The 26,863-nt window shown below is 31.6% G+C and overlaps 1 protein-coding gene across 1 annotated transcript in view; it reads right to left on the bottom strand.

Moving 5' to 3' along the window:
• The window catches only part of LOC143042355 (uncharacterized), an 82,400-nt gene that overhangs the window by 6,763 nt on the left and 48,774 nt on the right, over positions 1–26,863 (bottom strand). The window contains exons 25-46 of the mRNA XM_076214632.1: positions 25,741–25,919; positions 24,555–24,701; positions 23,639–23,777; positions 22,601–22,891; positions 22,020–22,199; positions 20,834–20,991; positions 18,315–18,428; positions 17,699–17,814; positions 17,144–17,292; positions 16,284–16,480; positions 13,371–13,501; positions 12,935–12,996; positions 12,319–12,486; positions 11,737–11,787; positions 10,848–11,094; positions 9,486–9,586; positions 8,732–8,986; positions 5,976–6,139; positions 4,304–4,403; positions 3,611–3,864; positions 2,789–2,969; positions 330–587 (exon numbers count right to left, since the gene is read on the bottom strand). Of these exons, the coding sequence (XP_076070747.1) occupies positions 330–587; positions 2,789–2,969; positions 3,611–3,864; positions 4,304–4,403; positions 5,976–6,139; positions 8,732–8,986; positions 9,486–9,586; positions 10,848–11,094; positions 11,737–11,787; positions 12,319–12,486; positions 12,935–12,996; positions 13,371–13,501; positions 16,284–16,480; positions 17,144–17,292; positions 17,699–17,814; positions 18,315–18,428; positions 20,834–20,991; positions 22,020–22,199; positions 22,601–22,891; positions 23,639–23,777; positions 24,555–24,701; positions 25,741–25,919 (3,642 nt within the window). The remainder of the gene's footprint in view (positions 1–329; positions 588–2,788; positions 2,970–3,610; positions 3,865–4,303; positions 4,404–5,975; positions 6,140–8,731; positions 8,987–9,485; positions 9,587–10,847; positions 11,095–11,736; positions 11,788–12,318; positions 12,487–12,934; positions 12,997–13,370; positions 13,502–16,283; positions 16,481–17,143; positions 17,293–17,698; positions 17,815–18,314; positions 18,429–20,833; positions 20,992–22,019; positions 22,200–22,600; positions 22,892–23,638; positions 23,778–24,554; positions 24,702–25,740; positions 25,920–26,863) is intronic.

Here is a 26,863-nt window from a genome sequence, read left to right on the forward strand (position 1 = left end):
AACAATCAAAATATAGGCAAACAGAAAGTATTTATTTTTATTTATTTTTTTATGTTTTAACTTTTAAGCACAGCATTTAGACTATTTCGTGACTGCCAGTTTTTATTGGTGAAGAAAGCTGGAGTGCCTGGAGAAAACCACTGACCTTCGATAGGAAAACTGACAATCCTAGTCAATTAAGATTGGAGTAGAGTGCACCAGCAAGAGCAGGGTTCAAAACTCACAACCTCAGTGTGAACAGAAAGTAGAAAGTGTTATAGCTACGGTTTTATACAACATATATGATGCTTCAGGTTAGCTGTCTGGTGATTTAACACAAATCAACTTACCTGATGTTGATTTATGAAAGCCAAGCCACAATCCCTCTGACTGTACTGTATAGGACTTCAAAGTGTTAATCAGGAAAGTATTCTGGTCCATGCTATGGAGGGACACCATGGAGGCTTGCTGTCTACTACAATTCAGTGTGGCATCCAGGTAGCTTACAGAGGTCTTGTAATAGAACCTATAACATTTTGGGCCATATGAGATCCATCCTGGACCTGGACATTGTCCATTTGGTCCTGGAGGGGTGGCAGGTGGCGTTCCTGTAAAATTATAAAAAAAAAATGGAATCAACTTCTATAATATGTAGATTATCGGGTTTTCTACACATTGATATCATAAAATATCAGCAGTGAGCAACAGTGTGAAGCTTTTTGAAGAGTGAGCGCAGTGAACAAGTTAAAAAATTTTACATTGTGTCGAGCGGCTGATATTTTACGATCTCTATACGAAGAAAACCGGATTATCTTGTTATCTTTCTATTACTGGTCTTTTCCCTCTTCATAAGATAGTTTTACACTTGACGAAAGAAAGCCTGATAACGTCTCCTCTTACATTGTGACGTCGCTGATAACTTCTCCTCTCACATTGTGACATTGCTGATAACTTCTCCTCTCACATTGTGGTGTCACTGATAATGCCTGGTCTCATTTTGAAGCCTTGATATGAGAATTACGGACCAGCAGAGCAGGGTGATATAGGCGTAGGGAAGGACAATAAAATATGTTACTCTGTACTAAAATGCAGACGGGTATATCCTAATGATCCCTGTAAATATTGTCATCTGTTATCTATATGCCATAGCATGTAAGAATGTGTGTGTAAGGTTTCATTCTAAATAGATTTCATATTGTGCAGACACCCCATTACTTCATTGGCTATTTACTATTAGTAAGACTAATCACATGGTGTGAAGTATACTTTAACAAGAATGTGTCAAAAGTTCATGGATGCCCCACTCGCATTATCATTTTCCATGTTCAATGGACCGTGAAATTGGGTAAAAAATCTAAATTGGCCTTAAAAGTAAAAAGATAAACCAATAGGGAACATGTGTACTAAGTTTCAAGTTGATTGGACTTTAACTTCATCAAAAACTACCTTGACCAAAAACTTTAACCTGAAACTCACACTTTTAACTTCTATGTTCAGTGGACCATAAAATGGGGTCAAAAGTCTAATTTTGTTTTAAAATAAGAAAGATCATATTATAAGGAATATGTGTACTAAGTTTCAAATTGATTTGACTTCAGCTTCATCAAAAACTACCTTGACCAAATACTTTAACCTGAAACTCACACTTTTAATTTCTATGTTCAGTGGACCATGAAAATGGGGTCAAAAGTCTAATTTTATTTAAAATTAAGGAAGATCATATCATAAGGAACATGTGTACTAAGTTTCAAGTTGATTGGACTTCAGCTTCATCAAAAACTACCTTGACCAAAAACTTCAACCTGAAATGGGACGAAAGGACGGACAGACGAACGAACAAACAGACGGACGGTACAACAGACAGACAGACGCACAGACCAGAAAACATAATGCCCCTCTACTATCGTAAGTGGGGCATAAAAACCAATGTTCAGGTTTCTGGAGGTCTTTAAAGGGGAAGACACCTTTCACTAAAAATCCTACCACTAAAATTGGTAGGATGTCTTATGCAATTAAGTATTCTTTTGATTAATTTTAGTCATAAGAATTTTTGTGAAAAATCATTCCTGATTCTGTTAAATTTATTGTAAAAGATTCACTAGTACAAATCTCTAGTTGTTTTTACAAATCAAGCCATACATGTGTTTACCAATTATATAGAGGAAGGTCTAATTAAATTCTAACTAGAAAAGAACTACCAAGTATTCAAAACTTTGTGAAGTACTTGTTTTAAGTAAAACTTATAAGGGGGTGGTAAAGGGGGTGCTTGCACGGGAAAAAACTTGAAAAAAGACACAATTTCACATTGAACGTGAAATAATTTCTGTCATGAATGTTGCACGAAAAATAAAAACTTTGATTTCAACCTTTTGTGACTGATTCAATGTCCTCATGTATATATAAACTATCTGTCTTACTCAGTGATATTCCCCATTTAGTATACACATGGTTTACGGCTTTTAAAAAAGTATCTTCTGAATGTTTAAACTTCAAATAAAGGGACAACATCATAGGCCTTTCCGATTTATCAAAAAACAAAATTCAATCTTTTTTTTCTTGACGATCCCTGTCTAGTGTTTTTTGGAATTTATTTGAAAACTACAGAGCTTGCAAAATAAGCATTTGAAAATCCCAATGCACATATAGAATTAAATAAGCAGAACACGTTGAACAAGGCACCTGTCTTGCACGACTGAACGTCAAATAAAAAAGTAATAACATGTTGAACGTCAAATAAAAAACGACAATCATGTTGCAGGAAAATAACCTTCTACAACCCTAGTATAATGTACACAGCATTATAACTTACCTGTTGTACTTTTACACACATAAGGTAAAGCTTGAGAACAAGCAGTATCTGCCCACTGCCCAGATATATTAGCTGCCACACATCCACCTCCGGATGCCCGTTTTGGCTGACCATTGTCCCAATTGGTGTAAATAACTGACCAACCTGTTTGTGTCCAACTATAGCTTCCAGAATTCCATAACTTAATAATATACAGAGAAAATCTTTCATATTTAAAATAACAAAGGTATTTTGATTATTATTGAAAAGTGATTGAGAAGAAAACATCCTTTATATACAGCTGTAAATGTTCTTTTTTTTTTCTTGTAATAAAATTGAGAATGGAAATGGGGAATGTGTCAAAGAGACAACAACCCGACCATAGAAAAAAACAACAGCAGAAGGTCACCAACAGGTCTTCAACGTAGCGAGAAACTCCCGCACCCGGAGGCGCCCTTCAGCTGCCCCCTTACAAATATATACTAGTTCAGTGATAATGAACGCCAAACTAATTTCCAAATTGTACACAAGAAACTAAAATTAAAATAATACAAGACTAACAAAGGCCAGAGGCTCCTGACTTGGGACAGGCGCAGAAATGCGGCGGGGTTAAACATGTTTGTGAGATCTAAGTTTTTCAGTTTTTAAAATAATGCATACAACAAGATCAGATAGATGTAAATTTGGTCATATAAAAGGCCTCATTGTGAATTTGAGATGAAGAAATTTCGTGTCATGAGTTGGTATATCATATCCTTTCTTTTCTTTTATAAATAAATATGGACAGATATAGATTTTTCTACATCCACCAGCAAAAAGCTACATTCAAAACTGAGTTTTTACCTGGACATCATTGAGTCCTATCCAAACAGAAGATTTGGAAGGTCTCACTTTAGGATCATTAATCATCAAAAACAGGAAGTTCTGTTCAAATGGATTAGATAATGTTGCTAGGAAACTCTTCCTTGATTTACAATCTGCGTCTGCTGCAGACCATGTGGCCTTGGTTGGTACATACTGGAAACAGTCCATGCCATAAGACAGGTAACCAGATGGACAGGGATTAGGTATAGCTTCTGGTGTAGTGATGTAGGACTCTGGAACATAGCAGAAAATCGCAATTGAAATTCATACAGACAGTTTGTTCTAATGTCTTTTTTAAACATAAATTGGTAGGGCATATACCATATTTCCAACATTCAATTTCTGTATTTGAAATTGCCTAAAACATTTGAATTGAATAGCAGCTTAGAATAAATAATTTCCATGAAACTATCATGTTAAATATGCACTAAAACAAAAACTTGATAAGGGCATGCCTACATTGTTTACGCTGTATCAGTCATTTTCTTCAGAACTGGAAAGTAAGGATATTTTTTTCATACTCAAAATTCATACCAAAAGTCACAACATAAATAAACTATCAGGATATTACAGCTTGAACTACATGAAAATCGACTTTTTCTAAGAGTTGAAAGGCAGTCTAATGGGGGGTTAAAAATAATCTCCATGGCTATTCATATAAAATCAACTTACTTTTATTAGTGCCACAGATATATCCCTTCTTTAAACTGCATGGAGAAGCACTCCATCTACCAGCATTATGAAGGGCACTATAAATTCTTGTACATACCGCCTAAGAAGTATAAACAAAACATGAAACGGAATTAATATTTTTATCAAAATATTGATTAATTCTGTTAATTTAGAAATTATTCCGGGGTTAAACTTATATTGGAAATAATGCAACTGGTCGAGGATTACAATAATAAGAACTTGCATTCTGATATCTGATACATATCATATGAAAATTGTTGTGAAATCGCAATAATTAAAGTCACATGAAATGAGTGAGTGGTGAAAAAAAATGTTTATCCAATTCTTTTACCAATGCATGTATATATCACAAACTTAGTCCTCTGTGCACGATTTTTTCATATTTTAGGCAAATATAACGTATAATCGTCAATTTTTTTTCTCTCTGTCTGTTATGATTTAACAATTATGGCTGCTCATTAAATGCCGTGATTTGAAGCCGAGGTTTACCGATTATCACCTTATAGTAAACAAATAACAAAAAGCATGAGTATTGAGCACGTGTTTAACATGTACAATCAGAGAATTGTTTATTTTAATGACAGATCCATGCGTATTGCGACCACCAGATTTTTACGAGGAGGGTTATGCTCAGGTCACTATGCATACGGAAAATATGTCGGCGAATTGCTTCCTGGAAGGAAGCAATAAAAAATAAGTAAACTTCTTCTAAATGTGGACAAATTAAAGAATTTTCCTCAGAAAAAAGTAAATGTACATAAGTTGTATAATGAAAACTATCCATTTAGTTATAAAAAAACATATGCATATTTTTTTTAAATTTGAGGTTTCTTATGACTTTAATCTAACATTTATGTCCACTCTCCGAAAATTGCAATAATAACTGCAAGCAATACTTTTTGAATTTACATCAGATATGTATTATTTCCATCATATAAATGAGACAAGAAATTGTAGCATATGTTGCAATGATAAGCATACAAGTGTTTGGAAAACATAAAATAACTGACAGATCTGACAGCCACTCAAAAGCTCTCAAGCTGTTGACCATTTTTGAAGTCATTGTATGCAAAAGTTCCTAAGAAAAAAAAATGACAAAAATATTTTTTATATATAAAATATTGAATAATTCCAAGTGATGGCAAACAAGAAGTGTGTTTCTGACATTTCTGAAAAGTACTAAAACCTTACAATTTATCAAGTTATCAACTTTTACAAATTACTGAACCAAATATGAAGTCATTTTGTTCAAATATGTTCCTTGATAAAGTGTGAAGAAAAAAGTAAATTACAACTGTTGCACTTTATACCCATTAAGGTGGTACCTAACACTACAGGGAGATAGCTCTGTAAAATCAGCTAAACGTTTTAATTACGTTGTGTTGTTAAGGGAATATTAAGCTTCTCAATGATCATAATAGGAGTTTATCAAACTGCTATATAACTAGTGTAATTTTTCTGATAAAACGGTTGGTTCAAATTTTTTAAAATTTTCATATTTTTGTCAAAGGGTCAAAGTTAATACTTTGTCAAAATTTTATCAAAATAAAACGAGCCAAATTAATTTTAGTGAGAGTGTTGGGTACCACCTTAATATGTTGGAACCGATAAAATGAATCTGGTGTCAATATTGCTCTCTATATAAACTTACAGAATTTCCACTTGGTCCTACTTCAGGACGTGCAGGTTGTCCTACATCCCAATTGGTATAGGTCAGGTCTGTATTATCTACCCAGTAGAATTGGTGGTTACTTCTTTGTTTCAGACCTATCCATGGCTCAACACCAGAACCTTGTAGCAAGGTTGTTACAAAAGCTAGAAGTATAAACAATTATGCTGCTAGAATAAAGCTGAATGTAGGGGCATTATTTGCTGAAATGTGCACCTAGGTCTGGTGCGGTAAAATTGGTACCGTTTTAGTGATATTTTTCATATGATATTCAGTGACTAGGTATTCCTTATAAACCAACCAATGTTTTTAATTTTCCCATTTTTTTAAAACTAAATTTTAATTGCAATTTATAGTAAAAAAACAAAGCAGATAGGTTAATACATGTATGTCACCAGAAAGCCGTCCAACAGCATCTTAATATGAGGCAGGCATAACCTGTGAAAGGGGACAAAGTCTGTATGTATTATTTTTTTTAATTCAAACAAAATTGAACTTCAAAATGGTTAAAAAAGACACAGAAATACTGTAACATTTCCGATTTTGTTTCTGTTGTTAGGGATTTTAGTTGTGTGACGTTTTTATGTTATGACGTCATATTCAATGTAAACAAAGAAACCCTTTAATCAGGTAATATTTTTTCTTATCAAAGAATTAATCAAAGAGCTGATAGCTCTGAAGTGGAAGAAGGTGAATAAAAGGTAACTTGAATTACCATAAAAGCAGCCCCACTTACCCAGGCTGCTTTGTTCCATTATCGTTAAAATGTATTTTTTTTTCTTCAAACAAGAAAAGGTCATAAGTACATGGATTTCCCATCCGTACAATCATTTTCTATTTCAGTTGACTATGAAAATTAGGTAAAATCTTTAATTTGGCAGTAATTAAGAAGATCATATCAAGAGGAACACATGTGTACTAAGTTTCAAGTTGATTGGATTTCAACTTCATCAAAAACTACCTCGACCATAAACTTTATAACCAGAAGCAGGACGGACGGACAGACTAGAAAACATATTGCCCATAAATGGAGCATAAAAATAGTAAGACTTGTTACATACCTGCCAACTTTTGAAAGTTCCCATATGGGTTTTTACTGCACAACAACAAAATTAAAGGTTACAATTTTTAGCGATGTATTTTGCAAGATCTGGATTGTCTAGAAAAAGTGTCATATTTGTATGAACTTACATGACTTACATGCCTTTTCCTTAAGTCTGTTTGCATAATTCTAGTTATATATTAAATCGGTAGAAAAATTATACATGAAGCTAGCAGAAGCTAAACTATTAGCCTAGTTGCACATATTGTATGTTGACTTATAACCAGTTAATTTTAGTTATAAACAAATTTAATATATAAACTTCAATTTAATCCTTGAAAGGAGGTCTAAATTAATAAAATAATTTATAAATTTTAATTTTTTTATTTGTCCAAAATCATTTAAATTCATTTAATCAACATCCTTTTATGATTATTTGATTAAAATATTGATCATTTATAGTCTTTTTACCATTTACATTTTTAAAAGCAAAATAACTGAAAACAGGATAAAACAAAGGGAAGTAACAAAAAAGTATTTCAATATTCCCAATACACATCGTTTTGATAACACAACGGCAGTTAGCCGGAGGTAAACATCGTTGATTACCAGTATGTTTGACACCCAAGCTGTCAAGTGAAGCTTTGATGTTCAGGTAAAATTTAACACAGGTGTCAATTACACCTGTACAGTAGTAAGAAATGATCAAATATGGCATCTGAAAAATTTCATACACGGGAGTTTTTTCTCCTAAACGGGAGGTTCACATGTATGTTACGAAGGGCATCTAATTCACATGACAAAGGAAACCCATGAATAAAGATAACACTTTATATATCCTTTTTATTTATATAAAAATAAAATCTTCTTGTCTGCAGGATTGCAAATTCGTAACTTCAAGGGCGAACTTGTAAACAGGGCGAGTTGTACCGATACCAAATTCACGCATGCGTAATACAAATATCTACAGTTAAAACATCCTGTTACAAGTAAACAAATTACGTTCATGTGGATGAGATGAAATCTAATAATTTACATAAATAAAAGGGTCATATTTACGATAGTGATTGTTTTACAATCATAATTTACAAATTAAATGATTCAGATGCCCAATCATGTGTAAAAATCGGTGTCAGGAATCTAAGTTGTTTTGAAATTGTAATACACGAAATGAATGCGGCATACGGAGACTCAAAGCCAATGGTCGGCCCCTTAAGTCTTCAGAAGACTTGACGTCTTCTTCCACTAATCATGTGTAAAAATCGGTGTCAGGAATCTAAGTTGTTTTGAAATTGTAATACACGAAATGAATGCGGCATACGGAGACTCAAAGCCAATGGTCGGCCCCTTAAGTCTTCAGAAGACTTGACGTCTTCTTCCACTAATAAAAATGAAATTGATATTGTGTTCCTTCTTATATTTTACTATAGACTGATAAATATATATTTTACACAAAGTCTTCTGACAACGAAACCGAAAAAGAAAGTAGATTTCTGCGCAAATGTGGGAATTTGAAAAAGTCTGAAAACAAAAAAGTTAACGATTTTAAGTTCATTAATGGAATGAAAATTTTCCCCGAATTTTTTTTTTTTTTTTTTTTTGATTTTTCTGCCGTAATTGGGGACGAAATTTTAAAAAATTAGGTATACAATTCTGCAAATTTAACTTTTCTTGATTCTTATACAGGAACACTTACCATTCTCAAACACATTTCCAATACTAGCAAGGTAATATCCCTTCCTTCTACCCCCAAGGGCCTGACATGCAGTATTAGCATCTGTCCAAGTCTTCAAGGTGGTAAATACTTTATAACATTTATTACGATGAGCTCTAAATCCAGCAGGACAATACCCAGTCATTAGAGGAGTAGGTGTTGTTGGTGGTTTCACACCAGTGACTTGTTTACATATGAATCCTTTCTTTTCAGCACAATGTGCATCGTTCCATTTTCCTGAGAAAAAAAAGAAATGTAAAGCAGGATTCTTTTCAATGTAATTCATGATTTAAGAAACAGTACTGCATGGGTGTAGAACATGTACACCAAGATTAATAAAATATGTAATTGATTTAGGTAGCATATTTACCTAAGCATAAGTGATAATTTCCTTTAATTAGAGAAAAAACTGTGATGGAGATTCTGCTTTTTCTATGAAAGTTGAAAATTTCTAAATTATGACAGGAAGTGACTGTGTGGCAATTGTAAAAATTCTTACTTATTACAATTGAGCATAATCAAGCTGCAGTTAAAAAATATAGTTATTCTCTTCAAAGTGAGTTAAGCAAAGATTGATGGAAAATTTCCTTACCAGTACAAAAATTGAGACAAATCTTAATCAATCAAGCAGCTACAAGACCTCATCTTGCAGATGCAGGTTAAAAACCTATAAAAACACCCCCAAAAAATGTGCTAAAAAATATATATATATGCAAATTATGATATGGTAGTTTACCATTAAACACCATCAACTCTACACAGTCTTCAGCCCCAGCATAATCATTGGGTTCACCTGGGTTCCAGTTGATGTAAGAAGGTACTGTACCATCTGACCACCTAAAATACAAATTGGTGAAACTTTGTAAAATGAAATACTGATATTAAGGGGGTTCGCGGGTCTAAATCATTTATATAGGATTTCTCTACATTTTTCTATAAATGAACTTTATCTTATGGTTAATAGAAAAATAAAATAAAAAAATGGGGTCACCGTTCATTTGCACTGACAATCTGCCTTCGAAAGAAGCATACATCTTTGCAAAAGTGTTTTTTTCTTTTGAACTAATAGGAGAAATAAAGGTAATATCGAAATAAAAAAGAAATTTATTACAGAAATCGCTCAAATCTTACAATAATTTAGTTTAAGTACAGCATATATCGAAATTATATTAAAAAATATAGGTCACCGATGAGTTAAAAGAGATATTTCAATTTTAAAACCAAAAAATAGCATTTTTCACCAAAGGGAGATAATTTGGAACTTTTTAAATGATGTTTACATTTTAAAAGTCATCTGGGGCCAACACAAATTATTTTTTTTTAATATTTTTTATACCATATGATAAAGTAACAACTACAAAAGGTAATTAATAAAATTTGTAATGAAAAACAAATGTTTAATTTTTTTCTGAAATTTGTATACCCTTGATCCTCCTTAAGTCAGGTTTTACACTTTTAATCTCATAATACTGCACCAAATCTGATTATAAAAAGTTTCTACTGGTTCCCAGGCCATAGGTAAATCATGGTCAGCTTTTTATATGAACATTGGATCTATATATTGCTTAATTAAACAATATGTGCTGTAATCTATGACTAACCAATTATAAATTCGTGGACTAAAATATGTGAAAAAATTTCTTGTATCCTATATGCGCATATTCTATTATATGAAATAAAGGTCAAATTTTGGCAAACAGGAAGCCAATATAGAAGTAACTGAAGACGTGACACACAATACATTGAAAAATCAGATGAACTTGCATTGGTATCTAGAAACTAGGACTTGTAGTTGCTGAGTAAAATATATATTAGAAATAAGTTACCAATTAAAACACATTGATTTCATTCTACATATTCAAGAAATATATATTTCAATGTTAAGCATTTCACTGTAAAAAAAATTAATTTGATGGATATTCATGATGCCCTTACTGAAAGCTCTCTGTAATTTTCCATATTTTTCTAACTAGTGTCAAATTGTGAAGACTTATGCAGTAACCTACAGTTTTTTTTATATCATTTAGTCTCTGGTGGATGGGTGGTCTCATTAGCAATCAAACCACATCTTCTTACTTTATTTATACAATACACCTACTTATATCCAAATTCATTATCAATTTCACTGAACCCTGTCCACAGTGTATAAGAAGAGATGTTTGATGCCTGGTATTGTACAAACAGTTGCTCTAGCATGCTGCCAATGGAGACTAGATCTGCTCCATATCCTTGACATACTTGTCTAGCTTCTCTCCAGGTCTTAGCATTGTTCCCTGAACCATCCATTACTATGTAACAGTTATTGTTGTAGAATGTCCAGTTGATAAGTCCAACACATCGACCAGCTGTAAAATAAAATTATAATGTTAGAATTACAATTTATATATATAGGTTTGAACGTAGTTTTCAATTTAGACTCGTGTATATATATATTCAAACTCAAATATTTGCAACTTCTCAAAGTTTCTATAAATTATCAAACAATAAGAGCACAAAGCCACCAATTCTACAAACATGAATCTCATCAACATATCATGAAAAAAACATGTTTATTCAATGATATTGAGAATTGAGAACTACCCCCTCCCCATCCAATCCCCCCAGCCAAAAAAAATCATCAGGAACTAGCAAAGTAGAGCAAAAAGCAACCAATTCTTCAAACATGAATCACATTAACATATCATGAAAAAAACATGTTTATTCAATGATATTGAAAATTGAAAAATCCACTTCCCCATCCACCATCCCCCTTCCCATCCAGCCATATGCAGTTTAAAGATTTAGTACATAATTTGTAAACGTAAAAACATATTATTCATATTATTGGTTTATCAATTTATTCCTTTTTATGCTTTTCAAGATTATTTTTTCAATAGTAAATGATATACTACAAAACAGAGAAAATATTTTTTTAAAAGTGGACACATAATTAACTCTGAAACGCATTTATAATATCGAAATATTTATCAAAATCTAGAAAAACTTACGAGGACCAGCAGATGGAGCTCTGTTTACTAGTCTGGAATGTACGTTGGCACCTAAAAATACAGTTAGTCTTTATTACAAATAATGCAAATGTAAGTCATAACTTTGTACGTTATTACAATTGCTGCAATGTACTTACGTACATACATTTTTAAACAAATTTATTGTGGATTGATTTTATTAGGGTAAAACTTTCCATAATAAAGGAAAATTTTAAATTTTAAGGGACATTCAACATTTTTTCTCTCTTCAAATTCTGAACATAAAAATTGAAAGGAAATTGCGCGTTTCTGAACACTTTTAAATGTTTTGTAAATCTTTAATTTAACAAATTCACAAAAATGAGTGCCTCAAGAATAAACATGAATTCATTAAACACCTCTTAACTAAAAGTATGTCTGCACTAATGACTCTATCATGCTTAATCAATCGTAAATACTTATTTGTGATATTTTATCTTTTAAGCTATATAACAACCGATTTACGTTATGTTACATCATACTTTCAAGGTCTTAAAAATAATAATTCTTTATCAAAAGAGGGTTACCCAGTTAGCTATAACATTACAAATTCTGTTACAATACCTTTTCTGACTTTACAAATCCAGTTTCTATGGTACTGACAGTTTTGATCATTCCATAGACCTGAAGCACTTAGTACTTCTGTGCAGTCCTCGGTCCCATGGAAATTGTTTGGTTCATTTGGTCCCCAATTAACAAAATTAAGTGGTGAGTTGTCTGTCCATTTGTATTCTATTTTAAAGTAAAATAAAATAAACAATAAATTGAATCATATATAATAAGAAGATGTGTTATGTTTGCAAATATAAAATCTATTCAAATTATCATATAAATAAGATGTGGTATGGTTGATTGCAAATGAAATAACTATCCATTTTGTTGAATATCAATTAGCAATGTATTTTATTTCTTTTTTTAAAAATCTTCAATGATTTTTTTTATTAAGGCTGTAAACTACCAAGCATTAATGCAAAATCTGAAAATTCATTGAAAAAAGTTTCAAGGGAGATAATTTGTATACAATATTAAATTCAAAATCTTGAATTAATGAACCTGATTCAATATACTTGTGTGTTGAATAGTATTTTGAAATGCTGACATCAATATTTTATAAAAAAAGGTTATGCTGACATGTAAACAAGTAATTTTTATTTTATTTTTGGAAAGCCACATTACTTACTTCTTTGTGTATTAACTAACGTCAGATCATTCAATCCAATCCAGAAGTTGACTTTCGAGCCACTAGAAAACAGATAAAATACCAAATAAATGATTGTCAAATATGAATAAAGTAGAAATAACATGATTGATTTTAACTCTTTTGAAATTAATTCATTGCAGTGATGATCAAAATACTGGCGTTTGCAAGCTTAAAATTAAAAAGATCATATCAAAGGGAACATTTATTCTAAGTTTGAAGTCGATTGGACTTCAACTTTATCAAAAACTACCTTGACCAAAAACTTTAACCTGAAGTGGGACAGACGGACGAACGAACGGACGGACGAACGAACAGACGGACGAACGGACGATTGGACGCACAGACCAGAAAACATAATGCCCCTCTACTATCGTAGGTGGGGCATAAAAACACTATATAGACTAGTAGTACTTACACAAGATTATTTCTCCATAGTGTATCCATGTCAGAACTATTATGAAAACTTGCTAACTTTGCTCCCTGTGATTGACAATCCTTGTCTGCATCCCTGTATGGCATCTGTCGACTGCCCTGTACAGCATTTACCTGGGGAATGAGAGGAATGTGTAGTTATTGAATTTGTTACACTCATATGCTTCTATTACATCCTTTTATAGATTTTGTACTTTTAATTATCATAAAGTTTTTTCAATAATTATGTATTGTTTTTATCATTAGTCTGAAAACTCAAAAAACATTTTTCTGTTACAGCCAATAACTTGACTATTAGTAGAATCCTAGTGCTTTTGACACTGAATAACCAAGTGAATTCATAAATCCATTCAGTCTGGCTCAGATGCTAGTATTAAAACAAATTTACATCTGTTTGACCATACCATTAAACCTTTTATTTTGTATGGCTCAGATATATGGGGAATGTTTAAAACCAACTCTGCTTCTTGTAAAAAAGATGCTACAAATGTACATGAAAAAATATACCAGAATAATGTTGCTGATAAAATGAACTTAAAGTTCTGTAAGCATATTTTAGGCTTAAATAATAAAAGTACAAATGTTGCTGTACAATAAGAATTAGGTAGATTTCCTATATATTTTAATATTGTTATATCTATGATAAGCTATCTGCATAGATTACATCATTGTAACTCAAATTTATTGATAGAGGCATTTTTATGTAACAAAGATATGCATGAAAATAACACTATGACATGGTATTCCTCTGTTAAATTTATCTTACAAAAGCTTGAATTGAAAGAAACATATTGTATTGATTATTCAATAAATAGATTTAAACAAATTATTATGAAAAAGTTAAAGACATTGTTTTTAAAAGCATGGTTCAATGATAGAGATAATGTAACTGGAAAGCTAGATAATATATTTTTCTCATAAAAGTAATTTCCAAATGGAAAAATATCTTGATATTCAAAGTTTTCAATCAAGACCAATATTATGTAAATTTCACATAAGTGCCCACCAATTACGAGTAGAAAAAGAGCCACATAAGAACAACCCTATAGAAAGATCACAGAGGACCTGTAATTTTTGTTCTCATAATGATTTAAAAGATGAGTTTCATTTTTTAATAAACTGCCAATTGTATAATAAATGTCGGGAATCAAGCTCATGAGCACTATCAAAATTTTAATAACTTAAGACTGCAAATCAAAATTTTTATGGTTAATGACCACTGAAGATCAACATATACTTAAAACATTAAGTATTTTTCTTATCCAGAGTTTAGAATTGAGTTCCACAAATTCTGTAAATGGTTAAATCTCTTTTAGTTTATCCATATATATATTTATATTTTAAATTCAAAATATTAAATTTAAATACTCATTTCTCTATCTATGTGTATGTATATTTCATCTTTTAAGGTAGCACAATACAAAGATTTTTTTACTTCCAATCCCCAACCTTTAAAATGCTGTAACTTTCTTAAAATTGCATATAAATTAATAAAAGAGGTATATGTAGATAGATAAAAGAATAATCTTTTAAATGAATGCAACAATTTTGTGATGCAATCATTATGTAATCAATTATTATGCAATTAGTGGCAAAATATTGGTCAGTTCACTTGAATGAATTTAGCTCTTTCATCTCTATAGCTACACAAGAAATTTGAACGTTATCTTAATCAGCACAGCAGGAGCTTCAAAAGGGTGTCTCAAATTATCGCTATTGTATTCCATTCTCTCATAAATTTGTAATTAGTGTAAACATCCTTACCACATAAAAGTAGATAATGTATGATTAGGTGTAAAATTTGATCTATACATTCTATCCAAAATCTGAGACACCCTTTTGTAGGTAATGACTCAAGGAACAACATGTAATAAAATCAACCCTCTAGGGGGATCCATGAAGAAGCTGATTTCAATTGAAACTGGAAATTTGTTGTAAAATTTTGTAGACACAGTTATCATTATAATTGATTACATAATTGTTGTATAATACTAACATTGCATTAATTTGAAAGAGAAGTCTGTTAGCTATCCATGGATACCACTATTATAAATTTTCAAGCATTATAACGAAAGTTACAGCATTTTAAAACTGGGGAAACGGTATTTGGAAGGCCATATAAAAAGTACCCTCATTTTTAGATAAACTCTTCAATTTTAAGAGTCAATATAGGATGAACGGATCATATAAACCGGAGGTAAAATATGATACAAGCCCAAACGAAAAAATATAAACGAGTCTAAATTGAAAACTACGTTCAAACCTATATTGGAGGGTTAAAATCTTTGTATTGTGCTACCTTAATATGTAAATGCTTATATATGCATTAATAAACATATATGCATTAATAAACTGCAGTCAAATCTCTAAGGTGCTTATCATATTCTTGCTATTGTAGAAGAAATATAATTATATACGTAAATATCTAGTAATTGGTTGCTGTATGTACATGGAAGAAAAATACCCTGATATCTAATCAGTTGGGGCTGCATTTCATTTTTATGCAGCTCAAAACACCATATCTGTTTAAAGGGGAATAATCCTTACATAAATTGATTGTCTCCCATATTACTTTCTCTTCCATGTGCATACAATAACTGTATAGTGTTCATTGTAAAATACCCGCAATTGGATTAATAAAGTATTCTTATTCTTATTGTCAGAAAGACAGAAGGAAAATCAAGGGAAGCCCTTCAAAACCAAAACACATCATGACGAGGGCAAACATGTATTGATATTAGCTATATAGTAAACTTTTTCTATATATTAGAATGGAAAATAATTCAGAAAAGCAATAGTACTAGATTGACATAATCAAAATGTTTTTATTCTTTGAGTTTTGACCAAGTTAGAACATGAAATTACTAACAATTAATATTATCTTTCTGGTACCTACCTGGTAACAATAGTTGTTGACTTCTATCCATCCTTTAGGGCAGGGAACAGGTGCAGGAGTTGTTGTAGGTGGTTTTGGAGTTGTCTGCCCCACACCAAGTTTCTCACAGACAGCTCCTGATAAAACTGTACAGGACGTGTCTATCCACAGGCCTGCTGGTGTCTTGGTCTGCATAGCAACACATGATCTAGCATTACCTATTGTGAATATGTAAAATTACTTTTCAAAGCTACATATACATTTTCTTTGTAAAAAAAAAACTATTTGAAGAAAAATTTGAAGATATTTAATATCTAAATACATCTTAACTATTCTTTCCTGGATCCCCAAAAATGAATCCTTAATTCTTGAGTCCTTGAAAGTATTTATCCTGAATTCCAGAAATAACAAAGGCACAATCCTGTTATCTGAAAAAAAATCATTCCACCCTTCCAGACAAACAAATGAGAACTGTCCTTAAAAGTTTTTAGCAAAAAATAATTTTTTTCTACTTAGACAAAAAATATGAAAAAAGCAAGACATTTGTATAAAAAGCTTAAGCATCCAAATCTGTCCATCTAAAATTATCTTATTCAAAAAGTAGATTTACAAAAATACCAAATTCTGAGAAAAATTGTAAACTAAAAAATTCATAAGCAAATGGCAAAATCAACAGTTCAAACACATAACAAAATGGACAAAGACTGTCATATTCCTGACTTGGTACAGGCATTTTTCTTATGTAGAAAAGAGTGGATTAAACCTGGTTTTATAGCTAGCTTAACCTCTTACTTGTATGAAAGTTTCTCATACAATTATGTCTATATCTTTATTACACTGACGAAATGATTTCAATTCAACATCCCTTCATCATGCATTACCTGGTCTGTTTGGAGCCCAGTTGGTATATAGCACTTCTTTGTTATTGTCAAAGTTTTTAAATGTACCAGGTGACACTAAGTTAGTAGCATCAGTCCAGTACATGCCTGACTTGGAATTCAATGAGCTTGATAAAAATGCTTGTTCAAATCTACAATGGAAAAGAAGAAAATAGTAGATTGTTCACTTTCAGTTTCATTGTTTGAAACAAAAACAGCTCTTAAACATTGAATAAATATCAATTTCTAACATAAAGACATGGTGACAGAAAAGCCTCCATAAATCAGAAAATACAATTATTCAAATAAAAAAAAAATATCAATTCATTTTTCAGCTATAGTAATTCTATATTAATCACATTAAAGAACTTTTACAACATAGAAAAAAACAATTGATAATCAAAATGAGAATACATTTAATGAGTATTTGAACTTTTTAATTGTCATTTCTGAAAATGATAAGCTTCAAAGCTATAAAAAAAAGTATTCTATGGAGTTCTACAGCATATTAGGCTTTGTTAAATTGCTATTTCATTAGATCATTTCAGGTTAACAAACCTATCATCTATCTGTACAAGAGTTGCTCCCCTTGCCTTACAAGCCTGGTTTGCTCTTGCAAAACTTCTGGTTTGGTCCATAAACAAATAACAGGACCATCTAAAACCAGTCCAGCCCTGAAGTATAAAATTAATACTGACAAATTATTCTGCTTAAAATTAATAGTTGCAAAGAGAAAAAAGAAATATATATGTATATATATATTTTGAGTTTTATTTCAGAATTATGACACTCATAAGTAATTAATGAAGTCAAAATGTATTGTTTATAAAGTTTGTCATATCTTTATCTTCTTATTTGAGCGTCAATTCCAATAATCTATTACACTCCCGATTTGTAGAGGAGTTTGTGTTGTTTCTTATTTATTATTTATAACTGTTGATGTAAATGTCCCTTGGTTTTGTGAGTCTTTGTTTACTCCTTGGTTTTGATTGTTATTGTCTATTACTTCACTATTATTATAAATAGGGGTATAAACTCCACAAATCATTACAACTAAAATAGGACGCAAGTATACTGAATTGTTCATGACTTAAAATCAATCTTAATCGTATGAGGTTTTTTTCGGAAACCAGGACCTGAAGAGCATGTAGGCGATTAAGCTTCCAAAACTTACAATATCACATCCTGGAGATTGAGGTGGTAATGTGGGCTGAGATGATCCTGATTTAGCCTGCATACATACATATTGGTGAGGTTCATCACAATTCTGGTCCTGCCAACCACCATCCTGTTAAAACAAAATTTAATTGCTATCTGAGATTCAAAACTGCATTAAGATCTGAGCAAATTTCAACAATCAAAGACAAATTTAATCTATTCAATAAAAAGTAAAAATGCAATACCTATGGGAACTAAACCTGACTTTCGATTCATTTTTTTTTTCAAACTTTTCTCCAGATTAAATCACAAAATCGAAAATGAACTTTTCATGACTAACTGCATAACTCATGCTGCTTTATCTGAAATGAAAGATAGTTTTAGGAAAGTCAATGAATGCTAAAAAAGATATTTTTTTGCATTTTAAAATACCAAAACGGTTGTAAATTCATGGACTCTTTAAAAATAGTTTTAAAGATTACCTTGCGAGTAAACAAAAATGTCACACAAGAAATCTTTTTTTAACCAATTTCTTGCATTTTGCAACACTTATTATATTTATTACAAATTTTCAAACTCATATTCAATTGTTTAATTGGCCAGGCAAGAACTCAACTTCCATCAAAAATTCAAATGGTTTCATTTGTGAAATTTTTTGTACAATTACCAATCTTTACACCTCTGTGCTATCTATTCAAATTGGACTTTTTGCAAGAAAACAGGTTAATGAAGACATGAATGCAGGAGCCAATATTATAAACTCAGTGGCTGTCCTTGGTTGCTGTATATCATATTTAACCCTTTCAACGCTACACAAAAAAATAGAAAAATGGCTGCTGCTGCATTTTTTTGTGTTCTATGACAGAGTTAAAATGACTTTCAGATGTGTTTAGGTTTTTAATGCTAATGTTTGAGACTCAAAGAATTTATCATTAATTATGTTTTATATTATATATTCTACCTGGACAATAAGTTAATATATATCTAATTGATAATGGACATTTTATAATCAAAGTGACAATAATGCATCAGGGCTTAATCCTTTGTCCTTCTTAAATTAGAGACATTGCTAAAAGAGTTGTATTAATTATTTATCTTTCTTTATCTGGATAATAACTTGTTTATATTTGTCAACACATTATGTAATAATTGATCTTAGCTTATTGTTTAATTCTCATATATATATATATATTGTACAACATTTAGTTGTGACCAAATCCTCAATCAGTCTCCTAGATATTAGGCTGTGGATTTCTTGGTTACAGTTCATTCATAAGAACAGTATATTCCTTTTCAGACTGTTGTATCTTTTTTATTATAAGAGATACAGAGAAAGTTATTGCATGAAAAATGCTCAGGAGAGTATGAACTGTAATGTTATAGACAGTTATTTCAGTAAAATTTTTATCAGGTTACTTGCATTTTCAGGTAATTAACAGGTTAAAGGTGTAATTAATTACATTTGTGTTGAATTTTGAATAAAAACTACTTTTAGTCTTCATCTATTTTGTTGTTTTATCTGCCATATAATAAAGAAGACACCAATTGCTCGATTCTGTAGCGTATTGCACCAATTCAGTCTACACGGTTAGCCACTAGTCCGATGCCCCAGACTAGTAAAATTTCATTCGGACTAGTAAGTTTTTGCAAAACTTTTGTTTGGCCCAATAAGAAAAATGTCAGAATATTGGTCTTTGGACTAGTAGTTGAAAAAGTTTTTGGTGCAGATACACAACGTATTATGTAATCATGGCACAAATCAATGGCTCCGTCCTCAAAATTTTCAGTCAACCTCCGTTTTCCCCCCCTTTTTCTACGTCTCGTAATGATCGATCAAATCCCATTTACCACACGAATTAAATGTAATAAACAAATTGAGATAACAAGAAACCTTTTAACTAATCCTCTTCGTCAGTTTCGACATAGAAATGCTGAAATATTTCCATATTTACAGCTTCGTTTCTGATTTCCGCCATTTGCATTTGTCAAAATATTTGTTTTTATTTTCCTTCAATTTTCCTTCTACTGCATGATTTTCCAATAAAAATTGCCGGGATTCAAACGCAAATGAGACCTTGCATATCCTCGATTCATACAAGGATAAATTAGAGACGACCCGAATGAAAACCGAATGGTTTAAGAGTCCTTATGAAAAATCCGTTGTCATCGCGGCATATGCCGCGAATAGCAGTGGCGGACAGCGTGTGTCATCGCAGCATATGCCGTGTATAGCATTGAAAGGGTTAATTTCATTTATCATTTTTGACATAAATCAGGTGATGAGTTTTCTCTTTTGAATTGTTTTAGATTTGTCATTTAGGGGCTTTCATAGCTGACTATATGGTATTGGTTTTACTGATTTTTGAAAGTCAAGCGATGACCTACAGTTGTAAATTTTTGTGTCATTTGGTCAATTTTTGAGAGTTATCTCATGGTAATCATACCCCATTGTGTTATTTCTATAATAAATGGCTTTATAGGATAAAATTCAATTTAATTCAAACGTTCTATAAATTTCCTTAAATGAAAACTTACAGTTTGGTTAATCATCACACAGTTCTCGTTTGCACTGTTTGTATTGGCGGGTTGATTGACATTCCAATTAGTGTACATCGTAACTTCTCCATTTATCCACTCAAAGAAATTCTGTTCCTGTTGATCATTTAGTCCTATCCAAACATCTGAAGCTCCCTCTAATATAAAATATTTTGAAATTATAGACTCCCGATAAAAATTAGTAAATATAAGGGTTAAAGGTAAAGTTCGTTTATTCTTAGAATTGTGAAAATTATGATTCTTCAAAGAATTTCTTTATTATAATACAAGTCATATCTCAGCTAACACTCAATTATCCTAAGGCAGTGTTACTTAAAAGATGCATTATGCAAGAAATCTCCCACGACTTTGGCTATGACTAAAAAACTGTATTCCAGGGATACATTAATCCTGACTAATTATGCTAATGACAAACTTAAATAATTTAGGGCACAAAATTACTCGTCTTTTTTTAACTTCAGCAAATCAACTGACAGAATATCAGATTTAAACATTATGATTAGAACTTTTCTTTCAAGTTATGATGTCAATATAACATTAACTAAATTTAAGTTATGAGCTGTACACTAGATGTACTGTGAGCAAAGTTACAATAAATTTTGATTTGGCTTTGAAGAAAACTGATACAAATGTGTACTACTGTGGATTCATTATTATTCGTTGGATACCAATTTTCGTGGGTTTCGTGGGTACAGGTAAACAACGAATTCAAATGTTCAACGAACAACATATTTTCAAAAGGCTTTGTATACAGAGATTGGCTAAACCACGAAATCAAATATCCACGAACATGTAGGTTTTTAGCAATCCACAAAAATTGATACCCATGAAAATAAATGAATCCACAGTATAATGTGTTGATCATATGCGTGAGATTATTATGAAAATATAAATACATTCTGTCAGGCAGTTCAAGTGCATTCATAAGCAGTTTTAGAAACATATAAAAGAACAGAGTTTCAATGTCCCTTGTGTGGCACATATTTTATCTGTCAAAATTTGGCAACAACCTAAAAAAATAATCTTTACACATTATCTACTTGGTTTTTTTTTTATATCCCAATCAATGTTGAACTTTTTGCAAACTGTTAAATAATTGATAAGTTTTACAGAGAAATGACTAACCATAATTACATAAATATATTTTTTTCAATACTGTACCTACTATTACTCATGATACTATAGACCAAGTCTTGTTCTGCCTGGCTGTTGACTGTTGCCAAGTCTCCTCCCATTATACGACAATCTTGTCTGGCATTCAGCCATGATGTCTGGTTGAACAACAACAGGTAACACTTGTCATTATACGACTTCCAATTGGGTGGACACACTTTTGTCACAGGTGCTGTTAAAATATATATATGATAAAATTGAGAATGAAATTTGGGAACTTGTCAGAGAATTTGTCAATGCGACAAAAGAGAATAAAACAGCCAAAGACCACAATACAACTAGAAAATCCACCATCTGGAGGAGTGCTTCAGCTGGCCGCTTAATAAATGTTTAACCATGTTGTCTGTACTACAGTGGTTGTCTTTGGTTGATGCTAGTCATATTTGCTTTGTAAATTGTTTCGATATTTATTAGGTCATCTTAAATCAGGGTCAGTCAGAAAGCCCAGAACACAAAAACCTTTCATTTGGGACTCTTTTAAGATTTTAGAATTTCACAAATGCAACTAAATCATTCTGAGGACTATATAAGGAAATATTTTGTCCAGTAAGGGTATTGATAGAATAAACATACTTAGTCCAGTGGTATACACAGAATTAGATGTAATTCCACCACACTTGTAACTTGGTCTTGTGTAACATGGCTGATTACAGGTATTGGATCTACCGTATTTCCCGTAGGAATTCCCACAGAAACACATGTACCGATTCTGGAGTCCTGCATAATAGTATCCTTTGCTAAAACAGTGATGAATGCACATTGGTGGCCACATGCCAACTGAGGGGTCACCATAGGGTTCGTATGATAAATCTCTGCTTAATTTGTCATCGGCATAGCAACCAATTAATGTTCCAGAATCTGGGCCTGAAATGAATAAGATTATCTTAAAATAATTAATTTCCAATTTTTGACACACACGCATACAGTATTTAATTTACTTACTGTAGATTCATTATTATTCGTTTGCATTCCAATTTTTGTGGATTTCCTTGGTACAGGTGAAACACGAAATTTGATGTTCAACTAATAACAAATTTTCTATAGGCTTGAATGCTGAATAATGGAAAACCACGAAATAAAATATCAATGAACATGCAAGTTTTCCTTAATCCACGAAAATTGATACCACGAAAATAAATGAATCAACAGTATTTAATCATACTAAATCCAGTAGAACTAGACTTTAATTTTATTTTTTTGCTGTTTCTTTGTTAAAAATGGTACATTATTCTTTAGCTTAATAGATGTTAAAACATATAAATGCAACCAGAAACTTCACAATTTATTAGGATCATATTTTTGCATTATCCAGATAAATTTATTAAACATACTTCAAACTCAAGGCTTCATAGTTTTTGAAAGAAAAAAGGTGCCATTCACATTATTTTGAATGTATGAATTATCTAAAGAGAATCATTTCCCTCTAAACCTTTAATTTTATTCATAGATGCTTTTTTAGTCCCATTATTTATATTTTTTCAATCAATAGCAGTGATTTAAAAGCTTGCATTTTCTAAACAAAGCTTAAAGCATTCTTAAAAAATATTTTTTAATATTTTCAAAATAAAAAACACTTCTGAAAAATCAAATTCTAGACCAATATTAACATACCTGGGCAGCCATATACTTCCCACCTCAAGGATATCTTTTTATGGTAGGCAAATGGATATATCCTAATAAATCTGGCAACAATAGGTAATGTCAAGTAATGCTTCCTAGGTGTACTGTCATCCATATTACCCATGAAGACCTGAAAAAGTTTTTACTAAATTTTAATACTGAACTGCTTGCTTTTAACACGAACTTAGATAAGGATACAAAATAAGATGGAGCAATACCTGTTTGCTGTTCATAAAGTGTTTTTTCAGTAATAGTACTGAGAGTTTTGAAGTAGCTTTAAAATTTGTCTGACCTATTATGGTCATCATACTTAGTTGCATTATTCAAATTAATAAAACAAAACTCCCAATAATTTTTGAATTGACAGTATAACAATTTCCTTATTTACAAAATAAATAATCTTTTTTGTATGAAAATTGTTTTTCATAAGGTAGTTTGTGCAAGCATTTCCATATAATTACATTAAAATGTATGTTTCATTATAATACGTTATTCTGATTGGCTAACTAGCAATCTTGTGATATTCCTTAATCAATTGCATTACATAATGCAACTTTTCATTCATGATGATACGAGGTCCCACAATAAAGTGCACAGGTAAATGAAATAAAAACTTGATGAAAGGCGTGTTTTCATGATCCTATAGGTAAAAATGTAATTATAAGTATTGAATGCTTTTTTTGTAACTTTATAGGGTTGTAAAAGCGTTGACCGTGCGCACATTTTTAGTACAAAACGTACTTCGGTCAACGCTTTTACACCCCAATAAATTTACAAAAAGAGCATTCAATTCTTAAATAAAATGTAGACTTTCTAAATACTTTTTTTTTTTCTCGAGGATACCAAAGTGTTCTAGGATTAGTAATAAATCTTTTGCATTTCAATCTTATGCATGTTACTGACTAACCAAAGCATTCCTCTGAAAGGCTGAATACATAATAAATGAATGGCCATCTGGTGAGGAAGCAATCTTATATTGAGTAACATATTCATCATGGCCTGCTCGTCCTTGTGTAGCTATTGCTGTTATCTGGATCATGGCTTGTAGGTCAACCTGTATTGAAAACATAAAGTGGTGAAAGTGAAGGTGCACAATGAAAACTAATCTAACAAGAATGTGTCCATAGTACATGGATGCCCCACTCACACTATCATTTTCTATGTTTAATGGACCGTGAAATTGGGTGAAAAACTCTAATTTGGCATTTAAATTAGAAAGATCATATCATAGGGAACATGTATACCAAGTTTCAAGTTGATTGGACTTCAACTTCATCAAAAACTACCTTGACCAAAAACTTTAACCTGAAATTTGCACTATAATTTTCTATGTTCAGTGAACCGTTAAATTGGGGTCACACCTCTAATTTGGCATTACAATTAGAAAGATCATATCATAGGGAACCTGTATACCAAGTTTCAAGTTGATTGGACTTCAACTTCCTCAAAAACTACCTTGACCAAAAACTTTAACCTGAAGCGGGAGGAACGGACCGAGGAACGATCGGACCCACAGACCAGAAAACATAATGCCCCTCTACTACTATCGTAGGTCGTCATAAAAACATGAAGAATTCTGAAAAGTTATGTCTTGATATTAAATATATGTATTTAAATTGACTTAACTGGATTGGAGCTGTGCTTGAACTGCACTTATATAATTTTAACACGTTCTCAAACCATTTTTAACTGAGACTCAACTGTACTTACACAAATCTGAGTTAAACCAGAATATTCAGTTGTAAACAGTGTTAAAAAATAATTAAAAACAAAACACAATTCAATTCTATATGTTAGGCTAAAACCTAATATACTGAGTTTGAATAAAATCTCCTCCAGATGATGTTTTATTATGAACTAGCATGAAAAATATTTGGTTCAGCATGTCTATCTAGTACAAAGCAGGGTCTATATTGAATTTCATATCACATTATCATGTTCTTGTGTATATCATCATGTTCTTGTCCTGATTTTGCATTTGATTTTCATTTTGATGTTTAAAACAGTGATTCATCTATCCATCAAGAACTTAATTAATGTCTTCAATTTTAAAATATAGGTCACAGTGACCAAAATGCTATAATAAAACTAACCTGAATCCACTGTCTTTGGTCATTGTACCTAGGTGACCATGCACCCCCTGCATTTCCTATCGCTAGCTGGTTCAGTCTACTCTGTGCTGGTCCTACAAAATTGTCTTGAGTTGTGGAGGCGGAGAGTTGATCATCGTTTACACCTGTTTTACCACTCAGCAGTGTTTTCTGGTTGCAACCTGTTATAAATAATTTTAAGTATGAACAAGATTGAAAACATATCATATAAAGATAGTGATGGACTCTTCTGATAATTTTGGTTCCTTTTAGAAAAGTTATGATCCAGCATTACAAAGAGAGTTTTTTTGGAATCCTTATCATTTGTAAATCAAGATTTAATGCTTTGTTAATTCTAAGGATCAAAAAGTTACATTTGAAATAAATGACTAAAACACGATGAAACAAGAATGTGTCCTCAGTACACGAATGCCCCACTCGCACTATCATTTTCTATGTTCAGTGGACCGTGAAATTGGGGTAAAATCTCTAATTTGGCATTAAAATTAGAAAGATCATATCATAGGGAACATGTGTACCAAGTTTGAAGTCGATTGGACTTCAACTTCATCAAAAACTACCTCGACCAAAAACTTTAACCTGAAGCGGGACAGACGGACGAACGGACGAACGAACAGACGGACGAACGGACGCACAGACCAGAAAACATAATGCCCCTCTACTATCGTAGGTGGGGCATAAAAATCTTCAAACAGTTTTAAAGTGAAAAATTGGGTACTTTTGTTTGGTTAAATGCAAATTACAGATTTCAATTTGTGATTTCTGCTCAATTTTTCTTTAAACTAGAGTCTTCCAAGGCTAAAAAAAGAATCACATTGTATTATAATTTAATTTTGGATGTAACACGTCTTTGAGTGGAAGACGTCTTATTGTTTATCAGCTCATAGACAGAATTTTGTCATGTGACCGTGACCTCATTAACATTTTTTCATGATTTACTCAGGTTTAAAATGGAATTCAGAAATAAATTATAAGGAATGATTGTAATACGTTTTTCTGTCTATTTGAAATAACATAAAAAATGTGGTGCACACTTTTAAATAATTATTCAGTGAGCACCACATTTTTTATGTTATTTCGAATAGACAGAAAAAAATATTAGTCA

This window comes from Mytilus galloprovincialis, chromosome 8 (genome assembly GCF_965363235.1).
Source record: "Mytilus galloprovincialis chromosome 8, xbMytGall1.hap1.1, whole genome shotgun sequence".
In the NCBI taxonomy this organism is placed as follows: Eukaryota; Metazoa; Mollusca; class Bivalvia; order Mytilida; family Mytilidae; genus Mytilus; species Mytilus galloprovincialis.